Source organism: Dictyostelium discoideum (assembly GCF_000004695.1).
Source record: "Dictyostelium discoideum AX4 chromosome 3 chromosome, whole genome shotgun sequence".
Classification (NCBI taxonomy): domain Eukaryota; phylum Evosea; class Eumycetozoa; order Dictyosteliales; family Dictyosteliaceae; genus Dictyostelium; species Dictyostelium discoideum.
Genome location: NC_007089.4, coordinates 3,577,080 through 3,594,502, shown reverse-complemented (window position 1 = coordinate 3,594,502; position 17,423 = coordinate 3,577,080). Strand labels below are relative to the sequence as shown.

At 21.8% G+C, this 17,423-nt stretch overlaps 9 protein-coding genes across 9 annotated transcripts; 4 read left to right on the top strand and 5 right to left on the bottom strand.

Moving 5' to 3' along the window:
- Window positions 1–387: 387 nt before the first annotated feature.
- DDB_G0280741 (hypothetical protein) lies at window positions 388–2,549 on the top strand (the record flags this gene model as incomplete). The annotated part of the gene is made up of 4 exons (XM_636001.1): window positions 388–391; window positions 493–589; window positions 844–897; window positions 1,619–2,549. The coding sequence occupies 4 exons, from the start codon at window positions 388–390 to the stop codon at window positions 2,547–2,549; spliced, it is 1,086 nt and encodes a 361-aa protein (XP_641093.1).
- A 129-nt stretch (window positions 2,550–2,678) lies between these two features.
- DDB_G0280637 (hypothetical protein) lies at window positions 2,679–4,449 on the bottom strand (the record flags this gene model as incomplete). Its single annotated transcript, XM_636000.1, has 6 exons — window positions 2,679–2,991; window positions 3,058–3,122; window positions 3,251–3,845; window positions 4,046–4,053; window positions 4,086–4,093; window positions 4,380–4,449. The coding sequence occupies 6 exons, from the start codon at window positions 4,447–4,449 to the stop codon at window positions 2,679–2,681; spliced, it is 1,059 nt and encodes a 352-aa protein (XP_641092.1).
- Window positions 4,450–4,697: 248 nt separating this feature from the next.
- On the top strand, window positions 4,698–7,423 carry tgrC2 (IPT/TIG domain-containing protein; the record flags this gene model as incomplete). The annotated part of the gene is made up of 2 exons (XM_635999.1): window positions 4,698–4,782; window positions 4,851–7,423. 2 exons carry the CDS (start codon window positions 4,698–4,700, stop codon window positions 7,421–7,423), a joined length of 2,658 nt encoding a protein of 885 aa, XP_641091.1.
- Window positions 7,424–7,688: 265 nt separating this feature from the next.
- Window positions 7,689–8,255, bottom strand: arrK (ADP-ribosylation factor-related; the record flags this gene model as incomplete). The annotated part of the gene is made up of 1 exon (XM_635998.1): window positions 7,689–8,255. The coding sequence occupies one exon, from the start codon at window positions 8,253–8,255 to the stop codon at window positions 7,689–7,691; it is 567 nt and encodes a 188-aa protein (XP_641090.1).
- Window positions 8,256–9,071: 816 nt separating this feature from the next.
- DDB_G0280629 (hypothetical protein) lies at window positions 9,072–9,376 on the bottom strand (the record flags this gene model as incomplete). Its single annotated transcript, XM_635996.1, has 2 exons — window positions 9,072–9,292; window positions 9,352–9,376. The coding sequence occupies 2 exons, from the start codon at window positions 9,374–9,376 to the stop codon at window positions 9,072–9,074; spliced, it is 246 nt and encodes an 81-aa protein (XP_641088.1).
- Window positions 9,377–10,731: 1,355 nt separating this feature from the next.
- On the top strand, window positions 10,732–11,745 carry gtaS (GATA zinc finger domain-containing protein 19; the record flags this gene model as incomplete). The annotated part of the gene is made up of 2 exons (XM_635995.3): window positions 10,732–11,058; window positions 11,128–11,745. 2 exons carry the CDS (start codon window positions 10,732–10,734, stop codon window positions 11,743–11,745), a joined length of 945 nt encoding a protein of 314 aa, XP_641087.3.
- A 453-nt stretch (window positions 11,746–12,198) lies between these two features.
- Window positions 12,199–12,664, bottom strand: DDB_G0280625 (hypothetical protein; the record flags this gene model as incomplete). Its single annotated transcript, XM_635994.1, has 3 exons — window positions 12,199–12,230; window positions 12,326–12,453; window positions 12,654–12,664. 3 exons carry the CDS (start codon window positions 12,662–12,664, stop codon window positions 12,199–12,201), a joined length of 171 nt encoding a protein of 56 aa, XP_641086.1.
- Window positions 12,665–13,426: 762 nt separating this feature from the next.
- On the top strand, window positions 13,427–16,093 carry tgrC3 (IPT/TIG domain-containing protein; the record flags this gene model as incomplete). Its single annotated transcript, XM_635993.1, has 2 exons — window positions 13,427–13,505; window positions 13,575–16,093. The coding sequence occupies 2 exons, from the start codon at window positions 13,427–13,429 to the stop codon at window positions 16,091–16,093; spliced, it is 2,598 nt and encodes an 865-aa protein (XP_641085.1).
- A 126-nt stretch (window positions 16,094–16,219) lies between these two features.
- arrJ (ADP-ribosylation factor-related) lies at window positions 16,220–16,786 on the bottom strand (the record flags this gene model as incomplete). The annotated part of the gene is made up of 1 exon (XM_635992.1): window positions 16,220–16,786. The coding sequence occupies one exon, from the start codon at window positions 16,784–16,786 to the stop codon at window positions 16,220–16,222; it is 567 nt and encodes a 188-aa protein (XP_641084.1).
- Between the last annotated feature and the right edge of the window lie 637 nt (window positions 16,787–17,423).

The window sequence follows — 17,423 nt, the reverse complement described above, 5'->3', positions numbered from 1 at the left end:
AGACCATCACCACCAACACCATTTTAATCATTGATAAATGGAGATAAAGATTTATTAAATAACACACAAAGTAATTTTATTGAATGGATGACATCAATTTCAGAAGAAGATATGTCCAACCAAAAAAGAAAATAATATAAAATAACTAAAAAAAAATAATAATTAACAAAATAAAAGCTATTTATTTATTAAAAATTAATAAATTCAATTTAATAAATATTAAAGGTAAATAAAACTGTATAAAATGTATTTTTAGAAAATTTAATTAATTACTTTTTTTTTTTTTTTTTTTTTTTTTTTTTTAATTTTTTTTTTTTTTAATAATTTAAAAAAAGAATGTTTGTCTTGAATTAAAAGATGCTGGTGTCAGACAACTGTTTGCCAATAATGGGTCAGTGTCCACTAGATGTTTGCTCTATGGTCTGCTCATACAAGCTCACTGATCACCAGCTGGTGGTGTACGTTGTCTAAAGCAGATAGACCATTAAATAGTAAGACTATGCTTAATTCCACCATATAAATCTCAAGCATTAAGAGTGAGAGTTGTAGAAGCATTAAGAACAAGCGTTTGTGCCGCCGTTGATTCTGGGTATACTCGTGCTTTTATGCCATTCATCCACCTTGTCACGATGCTGGTCATTATTGTGGACCACTAGCAATCCACCTTCTCAAAGAAAACAATTTGATCCAAATCCATATAGATCAATGGGTGATGCAGGTAGTGGGTGTTATGAAAATCTCGTGTCAATGACTCATTGTAAGTAAATTTTTTTTTTAAAAAATTTAAAAAATATAAACTAACCAATTTTTTTTTTTTTTTTTTAATAATTAAAATATTATTAGGATGCTATTACAAAGAAAATCTAAACAATTAAAAGAAGTTAGCGGTAGATTATTGTATTTATAATTTAATATACTATTTTAAAAGTATTGTTTATAGAGATTGATGAAAAGGATAGAAATGATTTTAAAAAGACAATTCATCAATCTTTATGAATCGTCAAAACAAATTGAAGTAACTATAATCAAACTCAAAGAAGACGAAATGGAAATTGATCAAGATGAAATGTCCAAATGGAAATCAATTACTTTGGAGAATATTTTCGATAGGAAATCACTATTCCAAATGATAATAATAATTCTTCAACACTATAAATTCATTACAAATAAAAAAAAAAAAGGAAATACTCTTTTGTTTAATATTTTTATTTGTTCTTGTTATTGTTGTTGGTTCATCAAACGATGACGATGATTCAAATTTAGTTTCATTGATTTCTTCTTTAACTTGACTAACAACTTTTTCTTCTTTTTCTTCTTCCTCTTCTACGTCACCAATTGGTGGCGGAGTTGGTGGTGTTTCTTTAGAATCGGATGCAACATCTTTTTGATTGTCTTAAAAAAAGACGCTGCAGACATATTTAAAATCATTTCTGAAGCATATGTAGTATTATCTGATGAGCAAACTAGAAAAGAGTAATTATTCATTTTATTAATATTATTTAAATTTATAAAATATTTAAAAAATTACAATTGTAATTTTTAAAAACAAAAATTAATTAATTTAAAAAAAAAAAAAAAAAAAAAAAAAAAAAAAAAAAAAAAATAAAATAAAATAAAGGTATGATGAATTATTAGAATCAACAAATTTAAATGTTGATGAATTTATTATTAAGTTTAGAAAGATATTTGGTGGTAAACAATTCCAAAGTTTTGTTGGTGATATGATTTTTTATAGTGATCTCCCAGATCCAAAATCAAATAAACAATGGATTTATAATATTAATTTAAATAATAATAATAAAAATAATAAAAATAATAATAATAATAATAATAATAATAATAATAATAATAATAATAATAATAATAATAATAATAATAATAATAATAATAATAATAATAATAATAATAATAATAATAATAATAATAATAATAATAATAATAATAATGATGATGGTAATAATAATAATGAAAATAATAATAATAACAATAATAATAACAACATTAATAATAATGAAGGAATGACAAGAATTTTAAATTTAATTCAATTATTAGAAGAAAGAGTTGAACTTTATATAATTGGTGAAAAAAACAATTTTAAAACAATAATTACAGAAGAAGCTAAAAAAATGAGTACACTTCCAAATGAATCAGATTTGTTATCTCTTTTGGGTTATTTGTATGTCAGAGAAGCTAAAAAACAAACATTCTCGGGTATATTTGAAAAATTTATAAATTCAAATAAATATTTAAGAAAGGAATTTGAAACACTTGTAAAATTAAAAACAATTTTGAATGATTTATATACAAATGACTTTTTCTCAAGTGAAATTATTAGAAAGATGATATTGAATGGTATTTGGCTAACTGGAAGATTAGAAATTAATATTGTCATTAAAGAAGTTTGTCAAAGATTCTTTGACATTCCTGAAAAGAAACTTAAAAAAAAGAGAATTAAAGCCATAAAAACAATGGGTGAAATCTTTTTAAAATATGGTAAACCAAATGTTGACATTGATATTATTTTAAAATTATTTGAATTAGAATTATAAAATGTGGTGGTGTAAAATGAATAACATAAATAAAAAAATAAAATAAATAAAAAAAAATAAAAGAAAAAAAAAAAAAAATTATTATTTACATATATTTAAATTTACAATTTTTTATAGTTTTATAGTTTATTAAATTAAAATTAATTTCTTTTTTTTAAAATCCCACATTTCATCATCTCTTTTATAATTTGGAAAATATTTATCATAAAGTTGTAAAGTTTTTTGAAATCTTTCCATTTGAACTTCTATTGGATCTAATGTAATTGATGGATTGCATTGAAATCTTTTTGGTAATAATTTTTGAAAAATTTTATATTTCTCCATATCAACAATTAATGAATGCCAAAATGATTCAATAAGTGGTGATGCTTGTAATTTAGTTGGAGTTTCACCAAGGCTTCTATCTTTTTCTAAACATTTTATAATCATAAATCTAACAAACCTTTTTTTTAAAAAAAAAAAGGTTAATATTATGTTGTTGATTTATGAACTAATAAATTAAACTTACTCTTTTACTAATCTCAAACCAAATGACTCGATTTTCATTCTATATATAATTTCAAAAAAATTGAACTAAAATATAAATAAATAAGTTAGTTACTTTTATTATTATTATTTTTTTTATTTTTTTTTTTTTTTTTTTATTATTTTTTTATATTTAAAGAAAATGATAATAATATAATATATAATATAAATATTACCTGAGTTAGTATAGACTGCTCCATTTTAATTGGATCAAACCATGGTTTGTTAGAATCAATTTTCCTTCTTTTATTGCTTTCAGAATCTACTTCAACAATTTCAATAAATTCTATCATTGGTTCTGAATCAGAGTCTAAATTTGGTCTTTTTTTCCCACTGACATTATTATTTTTATGTTTATTATTATCATCTTCATCTCCTTCTTCTTCATCTTCATCTTCATCTTCTCCTTCTTCTTCATCTTCTTCTTCTTCTTCTTCTTCTTCTTCTTCTTCTTCTTCTTCTTCTTCTTCTTCTTCTTCTTCTTCTTCTTCTTCTTCTTCTTCTTCTTCATCTTCTTCTTCATCATCATCTTCATTATTATTACTATTATTGATAGTCTTCTCTTTTTGGACATGAATTATTATTGGTGAAATGGTGGTAGTGATTGTGTTTTTTGCATTATTACTATTTTGAATATTGTTACTACTACTTTTATTATTATAAGTGTTTATTTTATTTTTATCAATTACTTTTGGATCAATTCCAATTAGAGAGTTTTTAATTTTTACATGATTATCATCCATCAATTTCGAGTACTGTTGTTTTAGTATACTAAAAAAAATAATAAAAAAAAAAAAAAAAAAAAAAACATATTTTCATTTTTTTTTTTTTTTTTTATTTTTTTTTTTTTTTTTTATTTTTTTTATTTTTTTTATTTCCATGGTTTAAAATTTTAAAAAAAAAAAAAAATACTCTCACACATACACAAGATGGTTAATTATTACCCTTTTATTATCAGTTAATTCACATACATCCAATTCTTAATTGTTTTAATTAATTTTTATTATTTACAATTAATTCTTTAAAAGAAAATAAACAAATTAATTTGTGTTTTATTATTAATTCGTAACATTTGAAATTAAGAGATTGTAATAAAATACAAAATTAAAAAATTTGTATTTTATTTTTAATTTCAAATGTTTATAATTTTTAAATAAAAAATGTTTAAAATCGGTCAATTAAATTTATTTTTATTTTTTTTTTTTTTTTTTATAAAAAAAAAGATTTAACATAAATATTATTTTGAATTGATGATTGAATGTTATTAAAAATTTAGGAAAATCAAATAAAAATTAATTTTCAAACCAAAAAGATAATTAAAAAAGAAATTTTTTTTTGGATTTTGTTTGTTTGTGAATTTAATAGATTTATACATCTTTTTTTTGGTTGATGTATGAAATGATACCAATCAATATCTATTTTTGGAAGTTAATGCTGGTTTTTATTTTAATTATTTTTTTTTTTTTTTTTTATTATTCTTACTATTTTAATTTTTTTTTTTTTTTTTTTTTTTTTTTTTCATTATTTAATTAAAAATTATTTTCTCGATTAATAATAAAATTTCTCTTTTTTAAATCGATATTATTTTTAAAGCCAAATTCAATAAAATAAAAATAAATAAAAATGGAAAAGAAAATAATATTACTGATTTTATTTTTATTCTCAATTTTTAAATCAGGACATTCAGTTGGTCGTCCAATGTCAGTAGGTAAGTATCATAATATTTTAATAAATAATTTGTTTATGTTATTTATTCAATTAATTTATTTTTCAAAGATGTAATATTTGATGAAAAATCATTTTCAATAACTTTTGAAAGTTTTCGATCATACCCAACCCGTTTAATTTTGTATCAAAACGAAACAACACCAAGATATGAAATGGCACCAAATTATTTTAATTGTAGTCTAGTTATTGGTAATAGGAGACATTGTTCATTCCATTCAGATGAGCCATTTTCAAGATTATGGGGTAGTATAGAAAGTAAGGTATGTGCAAGAGAAGTATCAAGTCCAGTTGAAGAGTGTTCATTTGATCTTTCATCTTTAGATTATCCATTTGTAACTAATTTGAAATATAGTAATAAACCAAAAACATCTGGAGGTGATATAGTAATTACTGGTAATTATTTAAGATCTAGGGGTGGTCCAAATCACATTCTAACTACATTTGATTATATGACATCTTTTGTTGTTAAAGGTAATTTCTCTGATCCATCTTTTGACTGTAATAATATTACTGTAGTAGTTCCACCAGGCTCTGGATATTTTGAATTTGCCTTTGATGAAACTGGGGATAATCTTTTTCCATTTTCATACGAATCACCTAAAATATCAAGTACTTTTTTTGACGGAGGGTACCTAATATTATCAATTAATGGTGATAACTTCTTTACAGATAAAAGCTTGGTAGAGGTTTATTTTGATGATATTAAGCAAACAAATTTTATTATTTCAGTAAATCATACACAAATTCAAGTGAATAACGTTAATAGACCTGATCTAGGCCCAATTTCAATTAGTGTTAAGGTAAATGAAATCCCGGCTGAAAAGAATTATACTCATTGTTTCCCACCATTAATTATATCAGTATCATCAGTATCAAATTATTCCGATGGTATTGTAACAATTCAAGGAGACAAATTATTTTCTACTTTAAATTCATCATTTACTCCATCAATTACAATTGGTAATAAACAATGTACATATATTAAATCAAATACAAATGAATTAAAATGTAAATTAGATCCAAATCAAAATGGTGGTAAAAATTTACCAGTTAACGTTAATTTCGGTGGTTGTAATTCAATAAATCCTCATAGTGTAACATTAACATATAATACTCCAACGTTATCAAGTGGATCATATTCAAATGGTTTTGTTACATTAATTGGTACACATTTTGGTAAAAATGAAGAATCATTCGTTCAATTATATGGTAATGGAATTAATGATAATATTAAAATTGACCAATTAAATGTATCGTCTGATGAAAAGAATTTGACATTTAAATTACCTCTTTTAAGATGTAGTACATTTAATATTAATTTCACTCGAGTGAAATTGGTTGGTTCTAATATGACCTCAAATACAATTTCAATCTCAGCATCATCACTATTAATAAATGTAATCAATAGACCAAATCTTTCAAACGGTTCATTAAATATTGAAATATATTATATGGATTGTCCAATTAGTTCATCATCACAACCAAGTATTACAGTTGGTAATTCATCATCATCTACTCAATGTTCAACACCATCATTACAATATTCAAATTCTAGTTTCTATGTAACAACATGCTCAACACCATATGGCACTGGTATCAATAAACAATTCATTTTTCAATTAAATTCAGATACAATTAGTGATGAATATTCGTATGCTCCACCAAATATTGAGAATCGTAAATTTTCTAAAGGTCAATATAATATTACATTTTATGGAAATAATTTCGGTAACTCAATATCATATATTAAAGTTTATTTCAATGGTAATGATATTTCATCAGAAATTCTAACATTAACAAATAATCAATTAACTATTAAAACATTGAACTCCTATGAAAATGGTCCAATTAATATTACAGTGGATGGAATTAAAATGGAATCATTATTTAATTTAAAATTTCCACCTGTTATTTATGGTATAATTAATAAGGATAATAAAACAATTGCTTGTGGAGGTTTTATCACAGTTTCTGGTAAGAATTTATTGTCAAATGGAGATGAATTCAAAGTTAAAGTATTAGCAAATTATAAAAACACTACAATAATTGTTCAAAATGAAAAGATTTTAATAGTTAGAGCTGATTGTAAAGAGAGTCAACTCTCTGTTTCAACATATATTGGAGAAGATTTGGGACCAAATGCAATATTAACATATTTAAAACCAATGATTACAGTTATTCCAACCATTAAAAATAATAAAGATGGTATTTCAATATCAGTTGGTGGTGTTAGTTTATCAGGTATTATTTATGCAAGTTTGGTAGTTTCATCAACAAATGTATCTCTTTCATGTAATTTGCAATGCAGTTTATCACCAAATGAGACATTGTATGATAGTAACCCAAAACTAAGTTCAAATGAAACTGATATTACAAATAGTACCGATTGTTTGTCATGCCATTCAAATTCATTTGTTAATGAAACATCAGGAGTATTATATCTCCAATTTAGCTCAACATCATTCCATTATGATGTTAAAATTGAAGAAATTCAATTACCATTATCTCCTCCATCATCAAACGGTAGATCATCCAAACTATCAGGTGGGCAATTGCAGGTATTTCAATTGTTTGTGTTGGTGATACTGTTGGTGCTCTCATCCTTCACCATCAACCAGTAAATCATCTGTCAGTTGTGTAGTTTAATTAAACAATCAAAAAAAAAAAAAAAAATACAACGAATAAATTAATAAATAAACCAAAAAAACAAAAAAAATAAAAAAATAATAAAAAAAAACAAATAAAAAATAAAAAATAAATCAATAAATAAGTGTTTATTAAAAAAAAAAAAAAATTATTAATCTTTATTTATTTTTACTGTATATTAGTCAGTAAAGCCTTGTATTTTTACTGACTAACATATAAGGCTTTTATTTGATTATTTATTTATTTATTATTGAGTGAATTTGCTACCCAATCAAATCCTTCATATATACCATCTGATCTAATGGCACTACATGGTTGGACATACCATTTTCTATCTTTAATTGAATTTAAATTTAAAGAGTTTACAATTTCTGCGGTATTCATTGCATTATTCATATCTTGTTTATTTGCAAGTACTAATATTTGTATACCTTTTAATTCATCTTGGATTAAAAGATTATCAATTTCCTCTTTAACTTCATCCATTCTTTCACGATCAGTACTGTCAACTACAAAGATGATTGCATTTGTACCATGATAATAGTGTTTCCATAATGCACGAATTTTATGTTGACCACCTACATCCCAAACTGTCATTGATAAATTTTTATATACAATAGTTTCGACATTGAATCCAATGGTTGGAATGGTTAAAACTACATCACCCAATTTTAATTTAAATAAAAGTGTTGATTTACCTGCACCATCAAGTCCAATCATTAATATTCTTGTATCTTTTTTACCTTCAAATAATGAGAATATATTACTAAAAAATGATGCTAAACTGTTGAAAAATTCTGATAACATTTTATTTTATTTTATTTTATTTTATATTATTTATTAAATGAATTTATTTATAAATTTGTTTTATTTGTTTTATTTGTTTTTTATTTTGTTATTTAATAAATGAATATTTTCTTTTTTCATTTTATAGTATTTTGTTGTTGGTGAGAAAATGGGGAAATTAAATGAAAGCGTTGACTGTATAGTTGTGCATGTGGTGAATGCATATAAAAAATAAAAAAGCCACACAAAAAATGAAATTAAAAAATAAAAATTTAAATATTAAACCACGTCTTTTTTTTTTTTTTTTTTTTAAGAAAGTTATTTTTAGATTTGAAAAAAAATAGAAATAAAAAAGAAAATATTTCCATTTGTTTTTTGATTAGAATTTTAAGATCTTCTTATTGGTGTTCTATTTTAATAATTTTTATTTTTTATTATTTTTTTTCCCAATTAAATGAAAAAAAAAAAAAAAAAAAAAAAAAAAAAAAAAAAAAAAAAAAAAAAGTTTATCATATTGGAGGTTATATTAAAATAAAAAAAAAATGAATAATTAAATTTAAAAAAAGAAAAAATAAAGAATTGAAATATTAGATTTTTTAAAAAATGATTAATATTAAATGAAAAAAAAAGAAATGAAAAAAATATATATTTTTTTTTTCAAAGACCAGTTGAAATTGAAAGGTTTATTATTTACAAAAAGGTTTATTTAATTTTTTTTTTTTCCAATATTTTTAGTAGTCTGTTGAAATTGAAAGGTCAGACCATTTTTCAGCTTCCAATAAATGTGATTGTAATTGTTGTTTAGCAGTTGATAATGAATCAGATCCAATGAATAAATTATTTGGTAATTGTTGGTAATTTAATTAAGAGTTCAGCAACTTTTTCAGGATCACTTTTGGAATGTGGTGAATATTTATTAAACATTTCGATGAATGATTGAGTTGAATATTCATCAATTAATTTTGAATTTTTTAATAAATTTAAAACACCAAATACATTTAGATCATATATCTTTCTAACTTTTAAATCTGATAATTCTTCAATTGAACCATTATTTACTATTTTATATATTTATTTTTATATTTTTTATTTAATGATTAAAAAAAAAAAAAATAACTTTTAAATAGGATCAATCTTTGCATTTTTTTTTTTTTTTTTTTTTTTAACAAATCATTTTTAAAACCTAATTTTTTATTTGTTATAATTAAAGTGTTGGTCTTCTTAGAACATTAAAAAAAAAGAAACACAATTTCAATCATTTAAAAAAAAAAATTAAAAAAATAGTTTTTTCTGAATTCCAATTGTCTGAAAAAAAAAAATATCTCAACCAAATTGTTTGAAAATAAAAAATATCTTCAAAATCATTTTTTTTTTACACGATTGTTTCTGATTTTCTGTAATTATTATTATTATTTTTTATTTTTTTTATTTTTTAATTCTTTACTTAAAGTGTTAATTTTTTTATTATTGTTTTTTTTATTTCTCAATTTGAATTATTCATTTTTTATTTTATTTAAATTGTCAAAGGTAAAATTTAAATTTCACAAATATCAAATAACAAATTTTTAAAAAATATTAATATTAATTCATTTAATAAATTATTTTTTTATCTTTATTTAAATTCATTATTACATATAAAATTTTAAGTTTTTTTTTTTTTTTTTTTTTGATTATATAATTATAAAAAAAAAAAATTAAATATTTAAATAAATTTGTAGTGTTAGCGTGAGCTTGAAATTTTTTTTATTTTGTTGATAATAAAAATAATAATAAATAATATTAATAATTTTTTTAAATTCGAACCCACTCCACCCATTACCTATTATCACTATTATTTTTTTTTTTTTAAAAAAAAATAAATTTGATCCCCAAAATTATTGTACTATGGTATATTTGTTGAGTGTGGTATGATTGTATATTTTTATTATTTTCATTCGCAAAAATATAAACATTTTTTTTTTTTACAATTATTACCACTAATAGTAAACACTTTAAAGATTTTGAATGATTATTTCATATCGTCAAAATTTTTATATAAAGTTGTTCATAAAATGAAAAAAAAAAATATAACTACCATCAAAAATAGTAAAATATTAGTAATTTAAATTTTTATTATTCAGAAAATAATTGATGATGAGATTATATAATTTGAAATGTGTTAAATGTAAAATTACAATAGAATATACAAATCTAACTGAAAAAATAGAGATTGTTTGGATGATCAAGTTTATTTATTATATTTTTATTGGATATCACATGTTAAAATATTTACTTGCGAGAAAAAGGGTGTGTTTAATTGAAAAAAAAAAAAAAAAAAAAAAAAAAAAAATAAAAATAAAACAAAAAATAATAATAATAATATTCTCAATACAATGATATAAATAGTGTTTTTTTTTTATTTAATAAGCGCGCACTTCTGTATTTTTTTAATAATATTATTATTTTAATCTTTTTGTAAATAAATTAATATTCTTTTTTTTTTTTTCCCACATTAAAAATGTCACATAATAAAATGGAAAACAATGATTGTATATGTGGTAATAATTCTCAACCAATAGAAAACAATAAATGTTCAATTAGTTTTATAGTAAATGATTATATTAATACTAAAAACACCAACACTGCACCAACAACTAACAATAATAATAATAATAATAATTCAAGCAGAGATTTTTTTGATCCATTAACAAATTCAAACAGAAGATGTTATGTCATAAATTTTTTAAATAGTGTTTGTTATATTCGTAATCAGCCATACAATATAATTATTCATAGAAATGCAATAGAGAAAATTTGTGATTGTAGAATATTTATTGCAAATGAGGTAAATAATAATTAAAAATTTATAAAATCTTTTTTGTAAAAATAAAAAATACTAATTCTAATTTTAAAGATTTCAATATATAACTCACTAAAAACGAAAGATGATTTGTTTTTAAATATGATAAATTTGACTAGTTTTATTAATGACTGTGTTACAGAATTAATTTTTTTAGATTCATTTCAATCTTCTTTAGTAATAGATATCCAAATGTTTTCTAATGAAATAGGAACTAGAAATGTACCAAACCGTAAAATACCAACACCTGTATTGCCACCTCTTGTTTCTGACAACAATTCAACAAATTTACAAAATCAAATCAGTTCTCAGACCATTACTTCACAAAGTCCACATATTAATAATAATAATACAATAACTGATGCCAATTTGTTCCCAAGAAAACGTAGATTAAATGTAAATAATTATATTGTTAAAGAAACCATGGAATTAAGTAAAAAGTTAAGAACAACAAATCAAACATCAGATGATTATAATACACCAAAGATAATAAGAAAATTGAAATTAAGACCTGGTGATTGTTACATGTGTCCAAATATAGAATCAAACAATTGGAGAAATTTTATTTTTAATGGACAACATATTACACTTTGTAATGCTTGTGGTTTAAGGATGATTAAAATCAATAAAAAAGAAAAAGAAATTCAAAACTCAATGTTTACAACACGTTAATATAAATCAAATAATAAATATATATAAAAAAGAAATCCTGGAAAGATAATGAAGGGAGGAATAAATCAAATAATATTAAAAAAAATTGTTAAAAAGTATTATAATTTTTATTGTTTTTAATATTATAAAAATAATAATAAAATTAAAAACTAAATAAAAATTTGCGTTATCCAATATTATTTATTTAGTTAAATTTTTTTTTTTTTTTTTTTTTTTTACTAAATTTGATTTGGTTTGATTTGATTTGATTTGATTTGATTTGATTTGATTTGATTTGATTTGATTTGATTTGATTTGATTTGATTTGATTTTTTCTTTTTTTTTTAAATTGGTGTTAATTTTAATGGAATTGTGTAATAAATTTTGAGATTTATTTAGATGAAATATATAAAATAATATCATTAATTAAAGTATTTTGTAATTTTACTAAAGAAATTGGAACATATTGAAGTTCTATCCAATTTTTAAAGAATCAGCACCATAATCTATTTTAATAAAAAAAAAAAGAAATACATATTTTTTGGTTAATAAGATGTTATAATACTTTTAAAACTACAGATATATATATATAATAATTTACCTAATAATTTAATATTTAAGTTTAGTTTTTCTTTAACAATTTGTAATAGATTTGAAATTTTCAAAACAATTTTATCTTTAATAGATAATTCGTCAACTTGTTTTCTAGTACCACCCTTATTATGTTCACTATCATATATTTGATCAAAGTGATTCAAGTATGATTTGTTAATTTGTTTTATGTTAAATAATTATTACATATATGTATCATTGTTTATCGCATTGCGAAATTGTTCGTGTAGTTAAAAAAAAAAAAATGGAAAATAAAAAAAAAAAAAAAAAAAAATCTCTCCACACAAGATAATTAATTATTACTCTTTTATAATCACTTCATTGGCATAGATTCAATTCTTAATTATTTAAATTTATTATTATTATTCTTTTTAAAGAAAATAAAACAAATTAATATGTATTATTAATTTCAAATTATAAATAAATAAATAAAAAATGTTTGCATTCTATCAACTATATTTATTTTAATTTTTAATGAATTCTTTTTTAATTAAAATTAGAAAGGGTTCATCAACAATTTTTAAATTTTTATTCATTATATGGTAATTTTTTTTTTAAAAAAGAGAACCCAAGAGAATATGAAATTGTGTTTTTTTTTTTTTTTTTTTTCAATTTTCCATTATTTATATTTATTTCCTTTTTTAAAAAAAAAAACTTACTTTTTAATTATCTCAAGGAAAATCAAATAATAATTAATTAACAAACCAAAAATACAATTAAAAATATAAAAAAGAAATTTTTGGTTGATGTTTAAAAATAATTTATTTTTAAATTACTGTTTTGTGTTTTCAAATATTTTTTTTTTTTTTTTTGTTTTGTGAATTTAATTTGGTTGATGTATGAAATATACCAATCAAGCTCATTAACCAGAGCCTCTATTTTTAGATGTTGTTTTCGGTTTTTTTAAATATTAAATTTTATTTTTTTATTTTATTTTTTTTTTTATTTTATTTTTATTATTTTTTTTTTTTTTTCTATTCGTATATTAAAAATTATTATTTCACGTTTTAGTTAAATTTGTCTTTTTAATTAATTTTTTTTATAAGTATAACTAATAAATCCAAATTCAAAAGATAAAAATATAATAAAAATGGAACAGAAAATAATATTACTGATTTTATTCTCAATATTTAAATTAGGATATTTAATGGAACGTCCATACTCAATTGGTAAATATCTTTTTTTTTTTTTTAATTTATTTATAATAATTTGTTTATTCAATTAATTTGTTTTTTTAGATGCAATATTTGATGAAAAATCATTCACATTAGTATTTCAAAGTCATCGTTCATATCCCACCCGTTTAATTATGTATCAAAACGAAACAACACCAAGATATGAAATGGCACCAAATTATTTTGATTGTAGTCTTGTTATTGATGGTAATAGGAGATATTGTACATTCCATTCAGATGAGCCATTATCAAGATTATGGGGTAGTGTTCACAGTAAGATATGTGTAAGAGAAGTATCAAGTCCAATTGAAGAGTGTCCATTTAGTATTTCAGAATTTTATAGATTTCCAAAACCAACTAATTTGAAATATAATAAAAAACCTAAAACATCTGGAGGTGATATAGTAATTACTGGCAATTATTTAAGAATAAGGGGTGGTCCAAATTTGCTTCAAAATACAAATAATCCTTTTGTTATTAAAGGTAATTTCTCTGATCCATCTTTTGACTGTAATAATATTACTGTAACAATTCCACCAGGCTCTGGAAATTTTGCATTTTCATTTGATGAAGATAGTTGGAGTAGTCGTTTTCCATTTTCATACGAATCACCTAAAATATCAAGTACTGTTTCAGACTCATTGAAACACATATTAACAATTAATGGTGATAACTTCTTTACAGATAAAAAATTGGTTGAAGTTTCTATTAATGGTGTTAATCAACCCAATTTTAATATTTCAGTAAATCATACACAAATTCAAGTGAATAACTTTAGTATGCCTGATCCCGGTCCAATGTCTGTTTATATTATGGTAAATGAAGTCTCAATGGAAAGGAATTTTATTCATTGTTTCCCAGCAATAATAACATCAATATCATCAGTATCAAATTATTTAGGTGGTATAGTAACAATTAATGGTGAAAAATTATCATCAACTTTAAATTCATCATTTATCCCATCAATTACAATTGGTAATAAACAATGTACACTTATTAAATCAACTACAACTGAATTAGAATGTAAATTAGATCCAAATGAATATGGTGGTACACATTTAAAAGTTGACGTTAATTTCAGTGGTTGTAATTCAACAAGTCCTAATGGTGTATCATTTTCATATAATGCTCCAACTTTATCAAGTGGATCATATTCAAATGGTATTGTTACATTAATTGGTACACGTTTTGGTAAAAATAGAGAATCGTTCATTCAATTACATAGTAATGGAATTAATGGTTATATAAACATAGACCAATTTAAAATATTGCCTGATGAAAAGAGTTTAACTTTTAAATTACCTCTTTTAAGATGTAGTACATTTAATATTAATTTCATTCGTTCTAATATGACCTCAAATACAATTTCAATTTCAGCATCACTATTAATAAATGTAATCAATAGACCAAATCTTTCAAATGGATCATTAAATATTGAATTATATTATATGGATTGTCCAATTAGTTCATCATCACAACCAAGTATTACAGTTGGTAATTCATCAGCCACACAATGTTCAACACCATCATTACAATATTCAAATTCTAGTTTCTATGTAACAACATGTTCAACACCATATGGTACAGGTATCAATAAACAATTCATATTCCAATTAAACTCAGAGACAGTTAGTGATGAATACTCATATGCTCCACCAAATATTGAGAATCGTAAATTTTCTAAAGGTCAATATAATATTACATTTTATGGAAATAATTTCGGTAACTCAATATCATATATTAAAGTTTATTTCAATGGTAATGATATTTCATCAGAAATTCTAACATTAACAAATAATCAATTAACTATTAAAACATTGAACTCCTATGAAAATGGTCCAATTAATATTACAGTAAATGGAAATAATATGGAATCATTATTTAATTTAAAATTTCCACCTGTTATTTATGGTATAATAAATAAAGATAATAAAACAATTGCTTGTGGAGGTTTTATCACAGTTTCTGGTAAGAATTTATTGTCAAATGGAGATGAATTCAAAGTTAAAGTATTAGCAAATAATAAAAACACTACAATAATTGTTCAAAATGAAAATATGTTAATAGTTAGAGCTGAAAGTAAAGAGAGTCCACTCTTTGTTTCAATATTAATCGGTGATGATTTGGGACCAAATGCAATATTAACATATTTAGAACCAAAGATTACAGTTATTTCAACCATTAAAAATAAAAAAGATGGTATTTCAATAACTATTGGTGGTGTTTGCTTTTCAGGTTTTATTAATGCAAGCTTGGCAGTTTCATCAGAAAATGTTTCTCTTTCATGTAATTTACAATATAGCATATCACCAAAATTAAGTTCAAACGAAACCGATTTTACAAACAGTTCCGATTTTATATTATGCCATTCCAATTCATTTGTTAATGAAACATCAGGAGTATTATATCTCCAATTAAGCTCTACACCATTTCATTATGATGTTAAAATTGAAGAAACTCAAACATCAATATCTCCATCCCCATCACCATCAATCGGTAAAACATCCAAACTATCAGGTGGGCAATTGCAAGTATTACAATTAGTTGTGTTGCTGCTGTTGGTTCTCTCGTCGGTTATGTAATTTATTTTAAATAAATAATAAAATAAACAAACAAACAAATAAATGTTATATTAAAAAAAAAATTTTATTTTATCTTTATTTATTTTACTATATATATACAAGGCTTTTATTTTATTATTTTATTATTTATTTATTATTGAGTGAATTTGCTACCCAATCAAATCCTTCATATATACCATCTGATCTAATGGCGCTACATGGTTGAACATACCATTTTCTATCTTTAATTGAATTTAAATCTAAAGAGTTTACAATTTCTGCAGTATTCATTGCATTATTCATATCTTGTTTATTTGCAAATACTAATATTTGTGTACCTTTTAATTCATCTTGAATTAAAAGATTATCAATTTCCTCTTTAACTTCATCCATTCTTTCACGATCAGTACTATCAACTACAAAGATGACTGCATTTGAACCATGATAATAGTGTTTCCATAATGGACGAATTTTATGTTGACCACCTACATCCCAAACTGTCATTGATAAATTTTTATATTCAATAGTTTCGACATTGAAACCAATGGTTGGAATGGTTGAAACAACATCACCCAATTTTAATTTATATAAAAGTGTTGATTTACCTGCACCATCAAGTCCAATCATTAATATTCTTGTTTCTTTTTTACCTTCAAATAATGAGAATATGTTACTAAAAAATGATGCTAAACTGTTGAATAATTCTGATAACATTTTATTTTTATTTTATTATTTTAATTATATTTTTTAAATGAATTTATTTATAATTTTGTTTTATTTTGTTTTTTATTTGCTTATTTATTAAATGAATGAATATTTTCTTTTTTTTTTTTCATTTTATAGTGTTTTGTTGTTGGTGAGAAAATGGGGAAATAAAACAAAAGCGTTGACTGTATAGTTGTGCATGTGGTGAATGCATATAAAAAATAAAAATGCCACGCAAAAAATGAAATTAAAAAATAAAAAATAAAATTTGAAACATGAAAATTAATATTATTAGAAACCACGTCGATTTTTTTTTTTTTTTCAAAAAAAAAAGTTAATTTTAGATTTTTTGAGAATAAAAATAAAAAAATAGAAATAAAAAAGAAATAATTTTTTTTTTTTTTTTTTTTTTTTTTTTTTTTTTTTGGGAAAAATTAAAGTGGGTACGAAATAAACAATCATAACAACAAACAAAAATTAACTAGATACCTTTATAATCAAAAAAAAAAAAAAACTAAAAAAGTAAGGGGAGCTGCATAAAAAAATAAAAAAAAAAATTATAAATAAAATAAAAAATATCTTAAAAAATCAAATAAAATGTTTTCTGGAAAGATTTTTTTATTTTTTTTTTTATTTACTTTTAATA